Genomic DNA, 14,093 nt, shown 5'->3' with positions numbered 1-14,093 from the left:
CATTTTTGGGTCTTATGGAAGGATGAATCACAATCACTATGCATTTTCGAGATTTTGGTTTTTGGTAGTCCGTTGTTCGCGTGGATACTACGATCATTGAGATCGGGGGAAACTAGAAATTGATGATATTGAGAAAATAAGAATGAATATTGGATATTATTATTGAATGTTGTTACAAATATGTGTTGAGCTACTCCCCGTCCCTTCGTCCCTTCACCACCGAATCTGCCTTCTACCTTCTACCCTCTACGCACACCTACCTTTCTTTGAGATCAATTTATCACTTATTGCGATTGTTCAGCAGAAGCAAAAGCCATCTCGTTGATCATCTCAATCTCCTTCTTATGCGCGTTCTTGTTACCGGTAGCAACAGATGAGGAAGGTTTCCTACCGGCGTAGATAGGAACCTTACCGACGTGATGTTGGGTCTCTTTCAACGCGGTGATCAATCGCGATTGAACGTATGTCCAAGCACCGTTGTTGAGAGGCTGCAATAATACTTCATCAGCAAACAGGTTGAAGATGGACGCAATCAACTCACCTCCTCTTGGGCCCAGACGACATCGGCGTTAGGGTATTTATCCAAATGAGGAGTCAGCAGGTCGTAAGGTAAAGGTGACAATTGTTCAATTCTCGAGATGGCGACGTCATTTATTCCCTTGTCTTCACGTTCCTTCAACAATTGGAAGTAAACCTGACCAGTACACAAGACGTGTCTTCGAATCTTCTCCGGTTCGACCAAGTTTTCGGGATGAGGTTCAGGCAAGTATCTTTGGAAGACACTGTCACCGGTCATTTCCTCGAGGGACGATCGGGCTTGTGGGTGTCGCAAGAGAGATTTGGAGAAGAACACGACGAGCTAAGCCGGGGACAATCAGCATTTGATTTATTTGATTTGTGTGTACGTATCTCTATAAATGCGCAGACATTGACTTACAGGCTTTCGGAAATCTCGCTTTATTTGTCGTCTCAATACGTGGAAATAGTTCGCGGGGGTACTACATACGACTATTAGCATCAACAATACGGTGAAGGACCACTTCACTCACGTTGGGTAAACAATTTGCATGTTGCAATCCTGATGTTGTCTATCCAGTTTCTCAGCGGATGGGTAAATTCTAGGTTCGTCATCACAGAGCTGTAAGAATCGTTCAATTCTACCTGACGAGTGTTCAGGACCTTGACCATCGTAACCGTGGGGTAAGGAGAGCACTAAACCAGTTCGTTGCAACCATTTCCTTTCACCGGATGCAATGAATTGATCAATGATACACTGAGCGTTGTTGGCGAAATCACCAAACTGAGCTTCCCAGATGGTCAAACTGTTAGGTGATACCAATGAATAACCCAATTCGAAACCTAAAGTACCAAATTCGGACAAATGCGAGTTACAGACGGTGAATGACCCTTGTTCGCTACCGAGGTGTTTCAATGCGGCGTAAGTCTGTTCGTTCTCTTGATCGTGAACGACAGCATGTCTCTGTGAGAAAGTACCTCTCTCGACATCTTGACCTGAGATTCTAACGTGAGTTCCCTCGAGGCACAAAGCACCGAACGCCAAAGCTTCAGCAGTTGACCAATCAATGTTTTTACCCTCGGCAACAGACTTTCCTCTAGTAGCGATGATTCTAGCAAGGTTCTTGTGAGGAGTGAAACCTTCAGGGAATGATGAGATGACATCTCCTATCTTCTTGAGGGTTTCTTCTTCAGTTCCGGTGGGCAAGTGAGGAAGGACGTTCTCGGCAAGTTCTTTGGGTGTAGGGAAACCTTCCCATGACGATGAGAGCCATTCTCGGGCGGATGGCTTGTAATCCTTAGATCCATCGTAAGCTTTCTCCAACATACCCCAAACCCATTGTCGGTGCTCGTCAATCTCCTTCTCGGTGAAGGTACCTTCCTTGATCAACTTGTCGGTGTAAATGGACAAGACGGTAGGTTGTTTCTGGATGGCCTTGTACATCTTGGGTTGAGTGAAAGAAGGTTGGTCGGTTTCGTTGTGACCGTATCTTCTGTAACAAACAATGTCGACAACCACATCCTTCTTGAACTTGGCTCTCCAGTCGGCAGCAAGGGTACAGACGTAGTTGACGGCTTCTACATCGTCACCGTTGACGTGGAAGATGGGGGCATCGATGGACTTGGCGATATCAGATGGGTAGGGAGTTGATCGAGCGAATCGAGGGTCGGTGGTGAAACCGATTTGGTTGTTAACAATCAAATGAACGGTACCACCAGTACCGTAGTTGGGGAGACCTTGCATGCCGGTGGTCTCGTAAACAACACCTTGACCAGCGAAAGCAGCATCACCATGGAGCAAGACACCCATAGCTGAATCACCGGTTCCTTCATCACCCTCGAAATGCTGGATAGCTCGGGTTTTACCAAGCACGACAGGATCTTCAGCTTCTAAATGAGAAGGGTTGGCGACAAGGGAAAGAGACACTTTCTTTCCACTGGGTGTAGGTCTAACATAGTTGGCTCCCAAGTGGTATTTGACATCACCACCACCAGTATCATCTTTGTCGGTGTTGGCGAACTCGTTCAAGATGGCTTCGATAGGTTTCCTGATAACGTTTCCGAGAACGTTAAGTCGACCTCTATGAGGCATACCCATGACAATTGATTTCACACCAGAGTCGACTGATCGATCTATTAAAGCTTTCATACCGGGAATCAGGGATTCACAACCTTCTAAACCGAATCTCTTTTCGTTGGGGTATTTTGAAGCAATGAATTTCTCGAAAAGTTCAGACCACATCAATCGATCGAGGATCATCCTCTTCTCCTCAGTGGTGTAGTTCCATTGTACAGGAATTTCTACTCGTTCTCTCAACCAGTCACATTGTCCTCTGTCGACGATGTGGACGTATTGCACACCGACGTGAGTACCTGTTCGAGGTCAGCTTGATCATCCTTATGCAAATAGCTAGCTGGAAGGTACTCACAGTACATCCTCTTCAATTCTTCGATAATTTGACCCAAAGTCAGTTTATCACTCTCTACCGATCCCTTGAATCGGGGAAGGATACCATCACTGAGCATGAATTCCTTTTTCAGGTCTGCCTCTGTCCAACCGTAGTATTCGAGTTTCAATTCGGGGGGAACACGGCTGTCGAGGTCGGCATCGGAAATGTGGAGGGGATCAAGGTTGGCGATGTGGTGTCCTCGAACTTGATAAGCTCTGATGAGGAGTTGGACCTGACAGGATGTGTCAGCTTGGGCGGAGTGGGGACTTGTGGGCTACTCACTTTGAGGTAATCGGTTACATCTCCACTACCTTCCACACTCATCTTTGGGCTACCATCGGCAGCTGTAGGTACTGAACTGGCAGCGCCGATGAATCCAGGTGGTGGGGTGTAAGCGGAAGATGATGGAAGACCTTTATCAAGTCCAGAGAAGTAAACAGCCCAAGAAGAGTGAACGGCCTTTGGATCTTGTTTCCAAAGTCGGTACATCCTATAATGTTGGAACATCAGCACCGTCACCTAAGATGCTTGTAACACTCTTACTTTACTCACTCCTCGGTATAGTATGTGTTTCCACCATTGGCAAACAGATCATTCTTACTTGGTGGCTGAGCTTCGGTAGCATAAGTTCGTTTCTGTAAGATGGAAGGCCTGGCAACGGCGAGTGACCTGGCGATTTTCGCGCTGGGTCTGGCGTGGAGATGTATATTCCTCGGTATCGTTCGTATCATTTTTGATTATAGATGATCACGACGATAGATGAGTATCGTCGATAGGTTTACAAGAGTTGAATAGTGGTTGAAAAGGGTATGAAAAGAGTGGTGAACTGGGGAGGAAGAGAAGATGAATGGTGGTGAGCGGTGGTGAGTGGTAGTCGATGACAGTCAACTTTGAATTGTTTGGCGGGCAAGTAGAGGAAGACGGATGTATTCGATGTCACGTGATATACCCTGCTACCCGTTTTTCGGCCTGAGAACCGACACTGCACCACTGCAGCAGCAAACGACCAGCTGATCCACTGCCGCACTGCCGCGGGTACTCACACTCGCAAACTTAAGCGGAATTGCCGGAAGCGTCATCACGGAAATGGGTACACCTACCTACCTCACATCGGATGGCATGCGCGGACACGCGCGCAGACAACTATACCTGTTACCTACTCTACATACGTCGACAGCAAGGTGACTCTCCTCGACAAAGCCTGTCATGATAATATCACTGCCACTTGGCGAGGGGCGATGTCTTTGCTCAAGTCAAAGGATGTCTAGCATGTTCAATGGACGATGCTCACGCTGCTAGTCAGTCAAGAATCACAAAGTAAGAATCAATTGCGTGGCACTCTCTGAATGATCATAAAACGTCTTATAATCTCAATGACGCTGTGGGGCTAGCTATAATTCTAACATCGGAATAACGTATCCGTAACGATTGTCAGTCATGATCTGATCTGCACAGCGGCCAATAGCACGAAGCTACCCGATCGATCTCCTTCGATTCTAGCAGAATTACGTTGGAAGATTGGGTAACGAAAGAGTAAAATATCTAAGTCCTGGCTGTGTAGCTGTGATGGCGCATTCTTGTAACCCTATACGTGGGTCAAAGCTGCCTCATAAAGGTCATTGTTGAGACCATGGATCAGAATATTGACCTTGAATGGTTGACCAGGGTTTTTGGACCATGGCATGGTGGGCACAATAGCCTGGTTGGAGGACATCTGCGAGGCTGAGTACTTGTATAGTATCCATGGAGAGGCTCAACAACGATCCATCTCGACTTTGTGACCGGTCTGACATAATCGCTCAATCAGTGTCTAAAATATGATTCTCTCTGAACTTGGCTGTTCGCATGTGCCGCTCGCGGATGTTGTCAAAATGACAGCCTTGGGTTGTTATCATGATCCAAAATCGACATTCGAAATTCCAAAACTGAGATACCAAGCCCATGAAGACTGGCGTCAATTCGACCATCTTCATACATTAAAATCTGTAACACGGTCTGAGCTCAGCAAATCGTATATTCCATAAGCCTACTTCCAAATGAAGATCAACTAGTACTCAAAGTTGCTTTATCGATGTGTTGTAAATCTTTGTAGCGAGATGAGCGGACCCGCAGTGACAAGTGACTCATGTAAACCGACTGATCGAGCAGGTCACATTGACCTTGTTGGAAGGCGTACCTTTTGAGATCAGCCAACTACCATGTGTGTTTTCGCCCCTCTGCGAGAAATATACTCCTTAAGCACCGAGCGAAACGAACAAGATATATTATGGCAGAGGCGAAGTTGTTGACACGGTGCTATGCCATCCTTCATGAGCACGGGAACATACTCTGGTGGAATGACGCGGACGCTGCCCAACAATGACCTACAGATCCTAGCGTCACAACACTGTCACCTAGAACGTAAATCAAACATCACACAGCTACACGTAATTGTACCACTATAATAAGGTCTGGAGACACCAACATACCTACCGGACATATTCGAACGATGGGATCTAGGCGGATACAATTTGCTCTGATCCAGCAACACCATCAGTTACATTGCGAGAGAAGCAATTCCATAATAGAGTTTCGTTTGGATGAACAAGGTCTTCCTTCTCCTTGAAGCTCCAACAAAGGCATTCACTCCTTGCCAACTCCTCCATGACATGCAAGATGGAAAAGCAAAACTAAAAACTACAACACCCGGGATTCCCAAGTGGTCCCCCACCTTGGTACTAACCGAGCGATAGCCAGCTTAAGCTTCCCAGAGCGGACGGGATGGGGCGTTTTCTAGCTTCTATGGTCGTAGATGAGAGGACGATCATAACACACATCATATACCGTAGATGTCAGGCGATCAGGAATGCTCTGAGAGATGTGTGGGTGACTTGTGAATGAGATTGCCCCTTGCGCTCATCCCAGCTTGATCCGAGAGTTCACGATTGTCGCGTTTTTTTCAGATTTTGAATAGGTTTCGATGCGAATGCCTTAATTGGCGGTGTCGCGTGAGGAAGGGGTATCACTAATTTCCATTAGTCATGTCACTGCCATGTTCTGACACAGCCAGTCTGCCATCGACAGGAAGATCTTCCCATCCTCAGTGCCAAATGCAAGCGTGCTAGTGTCGAGCATCTCCTCATTCTCTACACGACTGTGTCCTCACGAACTGCACGCCCTTTGTATCGAAAAGAAGGGTTTCGCCAAAAATATTTAGGTTGACGGAGTTCGATCCAATCTCCGATTTCGGCACATTTCGGTTTGGCTGAGAGGTGAAATCTCAAAAATATCTATTTGACAAGACGACTGTTGAATCTCGAGTAATATTGACAGGTATTTTAGTCACACAGCGTCGAGACAATTCTGTCGTCCTGGCACAACTTCTCGATCCGAGTTCTGCGACTGATCCCAACGACCAAGATGTCGTCGATACGAACAGCAGCTGCTCGACAGTCTGTGTCTCGATTAGGTCGAACAACATCCCTTATACCTCTCGATATCCCATTTCCCCATGCTGAATGCAGCTCAGCTCCCTCACGCCGATCATATGCATCATCATCAGCTGCTACAGCCCCAGCTGAAGACATCGAAGGTCCTATGACCGTACCTGTGGCAGACAGTCATCATGATCGAGTGACCTCAGTGAAAAAGGAGAAAAGACAATTCAGAGGTAATCCAAGACTTAGGAAACAGGCTTTGGCAAATGCTCGTAGACTCAACGAAGCTATCCAATCGGAAAAGACGAACTCATCGACCGTCACACCTTCAACATCTGCTGCCTCAATTTCTGTCCCTGAACAGTCCAAGGAAAGGGAACAGGAGGATACCTCCTTTTGGTCGGATTTACTTACTCGACCATCGACCAGTTCGAAAGAGGCAGATTCACCCGGTGGAAGTGCGCCTACTCTCGAAGATCTCCTCGCCAAAAAACCAGCCAGACCACCACCCGATCCATATCATCCCAAATATCCTAAATTGTATCAGAAATTAATTGATGATTTGGATAATGCATTCGTACAACGTCAATTGAAATTCTTCTGTCGACAATTAAATTTATATACGAATAGTAAAACAAGTAAAATAGGATTCATAAAGAAGATCTTGAAAACTTGGGGATGGGTTGAACCGAAAGATGAAAGAACGGATTTGAAGAAACCACACGGTGAGTTAACACATACCCGCCACCCACATATATTGCCTTTCCGTGCAGAATACTCTTCTTCGATAGTGGCTTATACTGATGGATATGTATCCAGTATACGACCTTCCACCTGCCGAGCTATTCTTGTTCTTACGTGAGAACGACCTAATACACGAGATGACCAAAGGATATGAGAGGATGGAATTAGCTGTGGTACCACTATCAGAAGCTCCTCAAGCTCCCTTTGGTCCGACAAATTCAGGAGATCCAAATAGGATGGTGCTCGTTGCGGTTGGGAGAGTAGGACCGCTGGTGAAGCTGACTAATCTCATACAAGAGAGAAAGAAGGTGCGTCGAGCTATAGCATTACCGAGTAGGTGGAACATGAGCTGATTTGACGTTCTCAGGCTATACAAACGATAGAAATCTCCGCACGAGAACTAGACGGTTTCAAGGCTCCTGTTGGATTGTTGCAGACTGTTTCGAATGCTACTGGAGCGTATGTGGAACCGTTATCGGATGACAAAGTGAGTAACGACCAATCAATCAACTTTGGAACCAGTCTCACTGATAATTGGTGTCTTTTCAGTATCGTATAACAGCCATGTCTATTGAAGACGCAGAAAATGCAAAAAGGTTATTGACCATGGCCTCTTTAAGGGTGAGCTCTTATCCCACATGATAGCATTTAGAGCTCTCATATTGACACCTTTGGGAATAGATCAACTCGCTTCCTTCTCACCGATCACTCGACGTGCTATTACCTACTCCTCGACATTTCCAAACGCAAACATTACGATTATCCCTATATCCTTTTATACCTTCCATATCCGAATCTTTACCTTGGTCAATCGCATCAAATTCAAACTCCCAAGCTTTGTTCAGATTAAAGAAGGTGACTGAATGGAACTCGAAACCAGCTATAAGGGAGATTGACCACAAAAATGAGAAATTGCATTTGGCCAACTACATGAACCTTTCTACTCCCATCTCTACCACTGAACCAGAAGAGAACATAAAAGGAGAGGGGAATGGTGAGAAGGAAAGTGTCATAGATAAGGAGCGAGAGAAGGAATTCCAAGATTTGATATCTAGTTTAGGTGCCAAGAAAGGTAAAAAAAGATTGAAGGTGATCTTTGGTAATTTGTTAATTACCAAACAAGGTAAACTGGCTATTTTCGATAATCCATTACCTGGACAATGGCCTATTGAAACTTTGAGGAATTGGTTATCGAGGTCTTCTAATGATGTCGGCGGCGAAAATAAGAAACCGTTATTTACACCAAGGTCGGTTCATCATCCTTTATCGACTGTCTTTGTTTTCGATTGAGAGCTTACGTGAAATGATTTGATCGTGTGTATATTTAGTTTGACACCTTCAATGATCCAATTCCCATTCCTCACCGGTCAAACTAGTGAAATCCGACGTATTCGATATAGATCGTTACCTACTTCTACACCTGCTGGAGAATCGAGATTCGTCGAATTCACTTACGCCAAACCCAATGCGACTACGGGACAGAACAACTGGCAAGATCGTTTGGGGGCGATGTTGGATGATCTGGAGAAACAGATCGAACAGGAGGATGGGGTGGTCCCCTCACCTTCACTCGAGGCATCCGAGCAAGATGAACCTAGAGGAGATGAATCCATCACTTCTTCCGGACAAGTGAGAGAGGGAGCTCTGGCGGGTGTTCCTGAAGAAAATGCAGTCAAAGAGGAAGATAGTGATAGACCTTTTGAAGCTGTGTTTGGAGTAATAAGAGAATCAGATTTGTTCATACCTGATCGGTTAGTTATCCATCTCTTTTATCTCACTTGATGATATAAGGTAGCTGACGAGATGTTTGAATGTTGGATTAGACCAAATGACGCAAGAATAGTATCGACCTCAACAGTGTCATTACCAACCTCCAAGATCCCCAAATCAGTTGTCAACTTATTTGACCAACAACAGTATCAAGATAAGATGTCACTCAAACTTACTTCACCTCCATCTATAGTGATGATCAAAGATGAAGAGTATTTATTAGAGTATGATGAGAAAGTCGAATTGACCGAGGAGATCCAGGAAATCCCCATTGGTGGGAACGTATTGAATTTGGTAAAGAGGAGTTGTAAAGTTGTGGAAAATGGTTTGGAAGATTTGAATCCTCACACTTATTCCGAGGTGAGTGTACTCAATAACGCCAACACTACGCCAAATCTGTGAAGTAAAATTGGAAGAGTGAAGATGAACTAACTGTTGTTCGTTGGTATAGCTCGAATGCGGCTCTAATTCGGATGGAACCCTCCCGATTGAATTTTATAGAGAGTTCGCTCATATGACGAGAGATGTGGGACCTGATGCGGGGGCTTTGAAGAGAGGTAATATATTGAGTGGATTGGGTGCAGGTTTAGGTGGATGGAATGGAATGGTTCATCAATAACAATCTTCTATCGTATCTATCAATTCGTATATTATCGATCATTCTCCTCTCCTCTCCCCTGGATGTTCAGCATATATATACGGTATCAATCATTTTACTAGTGTTTTTTTCTGGCATGTCCTGTACGGGTATATAAATGCATGGCATGGGAATGTACACTGAACTCTATCATAATCATTATCGATTCGTTACATTTCGTTATATCAGAGATTGAGTCAAGTAATTGATCGTATTCGATTATACCTATTTGCTCATTCACCAGACATCAGTAAGGATTCTTCCGTAAAACGAAATGGTAAACTCACTTTGGCACGATCTCTCTCAAGTATTCGATATGTTTTTCTCTCAAATTCTGTTCTGTCGATTGTCCCGTCCCATCCCATTTCCTCCTCTCCGAATTTTCACCGTATATCACGGTGTATGGTGGGATCGTTTCCACCTCACCTTCTTGGAGGGTAGGTGAGGGAAGAAGAGTCGTTCCTGCGCCTTCAGATCGACTCATCAGTCAACCCAACCAGCTTATATGAGATCAAGGGGGTAAACAGCTTACTAAAGGTACAATGATCTGTTATGATGATATTTGAAGATATGGTTGAACGGGGTTGAAAAGTATTCCAATTTCCTACTGATATAGCTTCTACACCTATCGAAGCACTCTTAGTTACAGTCACTCATGAGGTGTATATTGACTTACGACAACCAACCATGAAATGATTGTTATCACCCATGCTCATGATTCCTGTATTCCTACGATGTTCCGACAATACAATCCACATCAGTCTTCAACGCACCTCTCCACAGAATCGATCGTGCTTCATTGAGCAGATTGTTGATTTACCGGTTGACGATTATCGTACCTTCCTCTATCACACAATTCTTTTCTATTACTATAGCCCCTCCCAAAGCCAGTATCGTCGCTTTGGGATGTACCACACATCCTTCACTTATGGTTATATCACCCCGCAGATCGGTATCTTGACATATGATCGATGTTGAATGAGCCGTTATTTTGGATGGTCTGGTGATACAGGAGCAGAAATCAACGATAAAGCATGTGAAGGATGTAGCAGTGACGCGTTCGATCAGGGGCGAGGAGGGAAGTACCTACGGTGCTCCTGTACGTGACATCTTGGCTGCTATCGTGCAAGGTCCGATATACTGCCTGTGGATCAGATAGTATACTCACTTGATCTTGTTCATCTGTTCTGATCCTCCTCCACCGTCGTTCTCAGACCTCTCGCTATGGCCAAAGATGCGAGTAATGTTTTCCCATTCACAATTTGCGGACATCACCGCCACTCCGCCATACCACCTGTCACATCAACACACACACCCATAGCAGGAGTCAATGCTCATCATCTTCATCCATTTCTATCTTGCCACCTCTTCTCATACCCCATCCTACCACTCTCACATCGTATCACAGATACAATGAGCTTCAACGACTTGGAGAGGGGTCAGAGTCAACCTCTACTGAGGGGTAATGCACCTGGTAGGTCATCTCACAGTATCAACTCAACTTAAGCAAGTGTGAGGACGCTGATTTACCCTTCCGTCCTTTTCGTCTCTCTCTCTCCTTACTTCGCTCAACGATCGATCCTTATCATGATTTCCTATCTATCTTTTCCGATACAACTACTGTTGATCACGACCACAGACCAAGATCCTACTTTCACCGCTCTCAAGGACTCAGTCTCCATTCAGATATTCAAGATCCAAAGTAACGTGCAAGGTATACAGAAATTGGTCGATAAGTTGGGTGGGAATGGGGATGGACCGGCTTTACGGACGAGTCTGTAAGTTTTTATACTATTTATTGTAACACAATATGTGAATCGCTACAGAGGATCCGTCTGGCACGCTACAATGATTGTGAACCTCATTTGGTCCATTAACATCCTTCATCGGCCGAGGATGATTGCTAATGTATTTCGCTGGTTTTGTTCAGACATAATCTGACAGAAGCAACTAGAGAGATGGTCAAGAAATCTACAGACGACGTAAAGAAATTAGCAGCTTATCCAGCAGGAGGGGAATTTGTGAGTAATCTGTATTGATCTATAAAAACTCACGTCTTCCTTCATCATAGCTTTTTTTCGTCTCTTATACTTTGTTACTCATCAATAAGCTGATTGTCAACAATGCCATCATTCAATAGTCAAATCGTAAACCGATCCAGACCAAATTATCCAAAGAATTCGGTAATGCCATAACGTCTTTCCAGAGGGTATCTCGTCAATCGGCAGAAAGACAAAGAAGTTTTGTTGAAAGTCAAAAAAGGAGAGTAGACAAGTTGGTAGAAGAGTCTGAAGAAGCGTATGTCTATGTTCATGTCTACAACCCTCAGCTACAAATAGACCGGTATCGGAACGAAGACAGCTAATATTAGTGAAATAGTCATGAAGAACCGAGATCTTCGGTTGAGCTGGAACAGGTTCAAGCCCAACAGCAGGTCCAACAGTGAGTGACCAACCAAGATTGAATACAATGTTGAACTCATGTGTGTAACCTGGTGTATAGGGTATCACCACAAGAACTTGATTTCCAAGAAACGCTCATTGCTGAACGTGAAGCTGAAATAAGGGAAATCGAGAGTGGTATACACGAATTGAATGATATTTTCAGAGATTTAGGTACCATGGTTGTAGAACAAGGTGGATTAATAGGTGAGCGACTGCCACCCTTGCTCTGAATTTGAGCTTGTCTCCATGTCATTCTGTTGGAGCTGATCATAAGTATATGTTATATGTGTGCTAGATAACATCGAATCAAATGTCACTTCCGTTGCTCGCGATACTTCATCTGCAGCTGAGGAGCTTACTACGGCGCATGAATATCAACGTAAAGCCGGTAGGAGGATAGCCTGCTTGTTAATTATACTGGTTATTGTAGTGGCGGTTGTTTTACTCGCTGTGAGTGTTTCTTCTTCCGTTAAGAAGATAGTAGCTGATGTGTATCTTGCTTGATAGATTCTATCGTAATATTTCCTTCATTTATAGGATGTGATCATATTTCGTTTATTTACAGATATTGTATTGTATTCTTACTTGGTTTTATACATGCAGCTTTTTCGCAGACTACGTCAAAGCACATTGTGGTCCCTGATCTGAGTCGATTGACATACAGTCGTGATGAAGTCAGTAGGCTACGTTTTCGTACGCCTTTATGTGATTGTCTGTCATCGAAACCAAAATCCTGCAGAAAAAGTTATCCCGGTGATACAGAGTATATGCATTATAATGAGATTGTCCATTTTGTAACCAGTCCATCATATTGTTATTTCTTGATCTAGAGTGAAGATCCAGATTCGAATGGTGTTGTTCATTCACTAGACTCTCATCTTGGCATTGGATACGAGGTTGAGAGATTGGTTGAAATAGTTTATACCGGTCTCTCCAGAAGCCTGATTGTGTATATGAAGTCAGAATCAGTAAATCGTACGAACGGGATAGATCTGTCACCACACAGCACACGGCTTAACTCACCCCTACCAAGTATGGTACAGCTGCTTTGAGGTAGTAGTTTCCAGTGGTAGTGTTGGGCAATTGGACCGAGTAAGTCGTGTTGCCGAGAGTGTTGTTACCGCTGTAAACAGATGCAATGATTGATCAGCTCCTGATGAATTCACAAGGATCTGACCAGAGAAATGGCATCGATCTCGGTACAGTCGCACGGTTGCGCGCTGGTACGCAGTGGTAAATCCCCGACTCACTACACGTTTTCATAACCAATTTCCATACCCAAACATTCTGTACAATTTTGACTGTTACTGCCCAACAGACCCCATACGATCCCAAAGTCGTCCCAGTTCTGTATGTAGCTCTGCGAGCTAACGATCACACTGATGTTTTGCCCTGGAATGGCGGTATCCTCAGAGACGGTAATAGAATTTATCTTCGCCAACGAAAGGGTGAAGAACAGTGTGGACCATAGGAAGTAGACTGGTACAGATCGCATAGTGAATTTTTTTAAGTCTGCTTGATTATTGCGTTTGTGATTGTGAGATTGAGGTATGGGTTTGGGTGATTTGTCTTCTCAAAGTAGACGTTTAATGGATATTATATTTAGTTGATGTGCTGAAATAGAGAAAGATGAGATTACATTTCTTGTCACTTGTATATATACCTTTGTCAACTGAGTACACCAACTTTGGCCCATGCCATACCAACACCGCTTCGTCACCTCTTCCGTCACCGTCAGCCATCCTTGGTCGTAACCATACGGGATATACCATACACATCTTGTTGTTCTGACATCATATGCAGTAAGATTGGATGATTAGATAGCACAGCAACTAGGATATGGCTTACTCACAATTCTTTAGATCAAAACACTAAGTGGGATCAGCAAAAACACGTCATACCTGTACACGAGGACCACGAGGTTCACGGGAACCTCATAGATAGCTTTACCTCTTAATTGACCGTGCCAGATTTGTAGGGACAGGGTGAACGACTGCCTCATGCATTTCGGCTTCCCCGAGACAATTATATTGCCTATATACAGTACTCATTTTAGTTATTACCCTCTCCATCCGTGGTGGACTTGCCCTAACGACTATATTCCTCCCTCACTCAC

General features: G+C 44.5%; 5 protein-coding genes and 1 non-coding gene across 6 annotated transcripts; 2 read left to right on the top strand and 4 right to left on the bottom strand.

The window, feature by feature from the left end:
- Positions 1 to 284: 284 nt before the first annotated feature.
- Positions 285 to 3,697, bottom strand: I203_108073 (oxoglutarate dehydrogenase (succinyl-transferring), E1 component; the record flags this gene model as incomplete). The annotated part of the gene is made up of 7 exons (XM_019148252.1): positions 285 to 488; positions 542 to 859; positions 938 to 998; positions 1,050 to 2,889; positions 2,946 to 3,198; positions 3,249 to 3,456; positions 3,519 to 3,697. The coding sequence occupies 7 exons, from the start codon at positions 3,695 to 3,697 to the stop codon at positions 285 to 287; spliced, it is 3,063 nt and encodes a 1,020-aa protein (XP_019002485.1).
- A 1,943-nt stretch (positions 3,698 to 5,640) lies between these two features.
- Positions 5,641 to 5,756, bottom strand: I203_108072. The gene has a single exon (XR_002021900.2). It is a non-coding gene; the product is annotated as a 5S ribosomal RNA (ribosomal RNA).
- A 609-nt stretch (positions 5,757 to 6,365) lies between these two features.
- Positions 6,366 to 9,515, top strand: I203_108071 (uncharacterized protein; the record flags this gene model as incomplete). The annotated part of the gene is made up of 8 exons (XM_065518318.1): positions 6,366 to 7,107; positions 7,202 to 7,434; positions 7,494 to 7,613; positions 7,676 to 7,747; positions 7,808 to 8,373; positions 8,455 to 8,877; positions 8,950 to 9,256; positions 9,348 to 9,515. 8 exons carry the CDS (start codon positions 6,366 to 6,368, stop codon positions 9,513 to 9,515), a joined length of 2,631 nt encoding a protein of 876 aa, XP_065372683.1.
- A 301-nt stretch (positions 9,516 to 9,816) lies between these two features.
- I203_108070 (uncharacterized protein) lies at positions 9,817 to 10,643 on the bottom strand (the record flags this gene model as incomplete). The annotated part of the gene is made up of 5 exons (XM_019148250.1): positions 9,817 to 10,001; positions 10,066 to 10,158; positions 10,210 to 10,262; positions 10,354 to 10,533; positions 10,624 to 10,643. 5 exons carry the CDS (start codon positions 10,641 to 10,643, stop codon positions 9,817 to 9,819), a joined length of 531 nt encoding a protein of 176 aa, XP_019002483.1.
- Positions 10,644 to 10,946: 303 nt separating this feature from the next.
- On the top strand, positions 10,947 to 12,481 carry I203_108069 (uncharacterized protein; the record flags this gene model as incomplete). Its single annotated transcript, XM_019148249.1, has 7 exons — positions 10,947 to 11,007; positions 11,173 to 11,311; positions 11,464 to 11,554; positions 11,674 to 11,831; positions 11,913 to 11,975; positions 12,036 to 12,181; positions 12,273 to 12,481. 7 exons carry the CDS (start codon positions 10,947 to 10,949, stop codon positions 12,479 to 12,481), a joined length of 867 nt encoding a protein of 288 aa, XP_019002482.1.
- Positions 12,482 to 12,843: 362 nt separating this feature from the next.
- I203_108068 (uncharacterized protein) lies at positions 12,844 to 13,472 on the bottom strand (the record flags this gene model as incomplete). Its single annotated transcript, XM_019148248.1, has 3 exons — positions 12,844 to 12,918; positions 13,001 to 13,100; positions 13,228 to 13,472. 3 exons carry the CDS (start codon positions 13,470 to 13,472, stop codon positions 12,844 to 12,846), a joined length of 420 nt encoding a protein of 139 aa, XP_019002481.1.
- Positions 13,473 to 14,093: the final 621 nt, after the last annotated feature.

This window comes from Kwoniella mangroviensis, chromosome 3 (assembly GCF_000507465.2).
Source record: "Kwoniella mangroviensis CBS 8507 chromosome 3, whole genome shotgun sequence".
NCBI classification, from domain to species: domain Eukaryota; kingdom Fungi; phylum Basidiomycota; class Tremellomycetes; order Tremellales; family Cryptococcaceae; genus Kwoniella; species Kwoniella mangrovensis.
This window is presented reverse-complemented; position numbering and strand designations above follow the sequence as displayed.